Source organism: Bidens hawaiensis, unplaced genomic scaffold (assembly GCF_021521415.1).
Source record: "Bidens hawaiensis isolate Kalapana, Puna unplaced genomic scaffold, B.hawaiensis_p1.1 tig00052117_1, whole genome shotgun sequence".
NCBI classification, from domain to species: Eukaryota; Viridiplantae; Streptophyta; class Magnoliopsida; order Asterales; family Asteraceae; genus Bidens; species Bidens hawaiensis.
This window is the reverse complement of record NW_027506207.1, coordinates 30238-34116: the sequence shown is the minus strand read 5'-3', so window position 1 is coordinate 34116 and position 3879 is coordinate 30238. Positions and strand designations below refer to the sequence as shown.

General features: G+C 35.3%; 1 protein-coding gene across 1 annotated transcript; it reads left to right on the top strand.

Moving 5' to 3' along the window:
• The first annotated feature begins 3104 nt into the window (after nucleotides 1-3104).
• On the top strand, nucleotides 3105-3398 carry LOC143617077 (auxin-induced protein 15A-like). The gene has a single exon (XM_077089737.1). It carries the CDS (start codon nucleotides 3105-3107, stop codon nucleotides 3396-3398), a length of 294 nt encoding a protein of 97 aa, XP_076945852.1.
• Nucleotides 3399-3879: the final 481 nt, after the last annotated feature.

The window sequence follows — 3879 nt, the reverse complement described above, 5'->3', positions numbered from 1 at the left end:
CCATTTCAATATTTGACAAAATATGAGCGGAAGCCTTTTTAATAAAATATTCATTTATAAAATGTCGGGTCAGAATACCCGTTGGATATTTAAAATAGCTGTCGTTTTGAAAATATATTTCTTTATAATATTTTGAATAAAATATCTGAGCCATCAGATCACCTCTAATGACTATGTCTCCAATCTTCTACCAGTCCTGCCTGTCAATTCTATTCTTTACAGTTTCCCTGAAATGTGGGGGAAAAATACGTCAGCACACACCCGGTGAATGACGCTGAGTCAGTATCAATACCATTGTGAAAACAACAATAATACCTTTGTGACAACACTCATTAGGCGCCCAACTCAATTGGGATAAAATTACCCTAAGTACATGTACAATTAATCATATGCACAATATCATTTCTCTGAACAGTCCCGTAGACTTCCAGAGGCATGTTTGTTGATATGCATGGCCTCGGGGAACTCCTAGTCACCATGTATGAATGGATCCAGACACATGTATACTCTTAATCTGCGTATGCCCGTTTCTTATTATTGTAACACAATGTTTTAAGGATTCGTAAATCCTATGCAAGCAGTTCAGACTCTAAAAGGTTGTAAAGTTTAGGGCGTATTCACCTCTTATTAATCAGTTTCTGACACTGATTCTTGTATATAGATTGGTTTCGGTTACTGACCCTTGTCTGTAATCAGTTTCTATTACTGATTCTTGTTTCTGTTTTCAGCTTTCTGATTGATTGACTGTTATCTCGGACCTATAGTACGATATTAACATTTGTATAAATATCTAGATCAATGATCTAGCTTCAGCCCCCGTAGTCTGTTTTGTATAGCTTTAACATTGATAATTTATTTGTTTGTATAAAACAATTGGACCTGTAGTCCTTTTGTTTGTTTATCAATTATATGTCAAGTTTCTTCTTCAGGAAGAAACATCTATACCAGATTTCTTCTTCAAGAAGAAAAATTACTTTAACTATAATCTATGTGAATGAATAGATAGTTTCTTAATCATTAAGGAATACTATTTTAATTATACCTTTTGCATGTAAATGATTATGTTTCTTAATCATGAAGAAACAATAATTAACTATAACCTTTAATTATGAAAAGTTATATAATACTTAACAGTGATCAAGGTTCGGCTATACCCCTGACTATGGTCTAAGCTATTGTAATAATAATAATAATAATAATAATAATAACTTAATCAGAACCCCTACCTCTCACGGGTATTTGGAGCTATATTCCTATAGCTGATCGAGCGGCACTTCTACTCTATATCTCGTTCTAGAGCTTAGACTGTCAGAGCTTCGAAGCTTGGCACGTCCCACGAGACCGGCACGCTTCTCGAGACTAACTATGTGAAAGTAGAGTGTGAAAATATGTGTTTGAGGTGTAAGTTGGGAAGTGCTGATCACCCCCTCTTTTATAGCTGAATTTGGATAACATCGCGTAGCGTGATGTTCCTGGGCTTGGGCTCATCGCGGAGCGTGATGTGCAAAGTGCGTCATCAAAACACCACATTATGCTCATCGCCCGAGTCCGTGTCCGTACGCTGTGCGCGTCGGGTGTTTCGCACCCTCCGCTAGGACTTTGGAGAGTGGTTAGCCAAATTAAAACATTTCTATGGAAACCTGCTTTCTTATAAAGAGCTTCCATTTCTTTCCTTGTTTTCATGTGAGATGAAAGTTATCTTCCTTATTTATACTCATGTGAAATACTTCCACTTTCTTCCATCTTTTCATATGGGATGGATTTCCTTACTTCCCTAGCATAAAGATACTTAATTTTTCTCATTTCATTTTTCCCCATGACTTATCTTGAGGATATTTTTAATCCTTCAACTTTTAAAGTTGGCAACTTTAGTCCAAAATAAATATGGGTTTTTCCGAGATGTTACATAGTCGGCAATGGTGGTGATGGCTGAAGGTAATGGTCAACAATTATGATAGCAATTATGATGGCGATGACAAATAAACTGAAAATGTTCAGTATGCCTGGGTTAAAAGATCAATTCACTTGAGTTGGAGGACCAAATCTTTAACTTAATTACACAAATAGCCCTTTAAAAAGTAAAAGACTAAAATGCCCTCATGTGCATTACACATGAGATGACTTAACTATAAAACTTAACATCCGTTAGTGTAAAGGACTAAAACCGAGCCAAACATGCAAATAAAGGATAAAGAATAAAAATCATTTTCGGAAAAAACACATTCCATAATTCAGATACTTTAAAAGGACAAAATTCAAAATTTGTAATTTTTTCTTGATTATAATATGAAATTATAGTTACCACTATGTCAACCACATGACATATGTTAACTTATAGCAGTTTAATCATAAAGGGTAAGACCCTATATATGCACCAGCCATGTACTTCCAAAACATCTAGAATACACCCTCAATTATTTTGTCAAAATTATACGGTGCCTGTTGGACCAAAGTTATCTAACTTATTATCTTATTTAAAACACTACTTGCGTGCAAATTGTTGTCTACCTTAGAAAACTTTTAACAGCAAGCAAATGTGATGACATTAATTATGCTGAAAATATTGAACGAATTTAAATTAGTTGCTCAAACACACAGGCCCACCAGGGCGTGGTTGTTCACTAAGATAATGGTAATGGTTCTAATCCAAATATCCTACAAAATCTATATTAATTATTTCATTTGATCCTCCAAACCCAAGTGGAACAAGATTCCTCCCTTTTAGCACAATTTAAAATACTCAACATTCCACTAATAGCTAGAGGTTGTTTGAATAGAAACAGCCTTGGTCAAAACATTGTGTGTGCAAGTATAATACCTTAACCTTTAGGTGATAAACCTTTAAAGTGGTAGGGCACTATATGCCTCTAAAAAAGCTAGTCATACCCATGTGCTTCTTTTTGTCAAGTCCTTCATTAGTTTCATTGATAATTGAAAGTCATCATGTGATAAGTCCTAAGTTATAGTTCCACCTTTCCATTTCAAGTATTCTATGGGTATATATACTAAGGTCATATAGGTTCATGCCAAGACTCACCACCAACATTCTTTACTAAGAATCAAAGCCTCATATTCTCGTAACACCTCTATTATTCCATAAACTTATGGGTATGGGGATAATCAAAATAGCCAATGCTAAACAAAAGCTCAAGAGATCGCTTACGCCAAAGAAGAACGGATTCCTAGATTTCCCGAAGAAAGGCCATTTTGCGGTTTATGTTGGAGAGACAAACCGGAGATATGTCATTCCGATATCCACCTTGGATCACCCGTTGTTTCGGGAGCTCTTACATTGGGCAGAAGAAGAATTTGGTTTTGAAAACTCGGAAGGCGGTCTTAAAATTCCTTGTAGTGAAGATTATTTTGAAGGTCTTATTTCCCTTATTAGTTCTACTTGATTTAGGGTATGTACACTTATAGTTAGAGTTGCATTAAACAATTTCGGTCCTTTTTAGAAGATCAAGGGAACCACACATGCAGAGATGAAGTTTTGTTGTCCCTATAATGGAAAACATATGATGAATCATTAGGTTTCTCAAATAGGAGGTCAAATTCATTATCTCTAAGTTACTTTGAACAGTTGTAATCACAAATGTTATTTCTGTTTTGCTTTTCAGTGTTGTACTTCTCACTAGTTCACTTATTATAATATATTATGCCCTTTGGCTGTTAAAAAAAGATTCAAAACATGTTAAGTTGTTATCACCAGATCCGGCCTGCTATTTTTAAAAAGAAACTTGTTTTCCAATGCAACAACGGGTTTTTGTAGATATATCCAACGAGAGCATCTAAGGCCAAGGCACAATTCACTAATTAAATGTGTTTTCCAACACCCGAAGAGCAGGCTGACACAGAAAGATGTACACACCTTCTACCTGT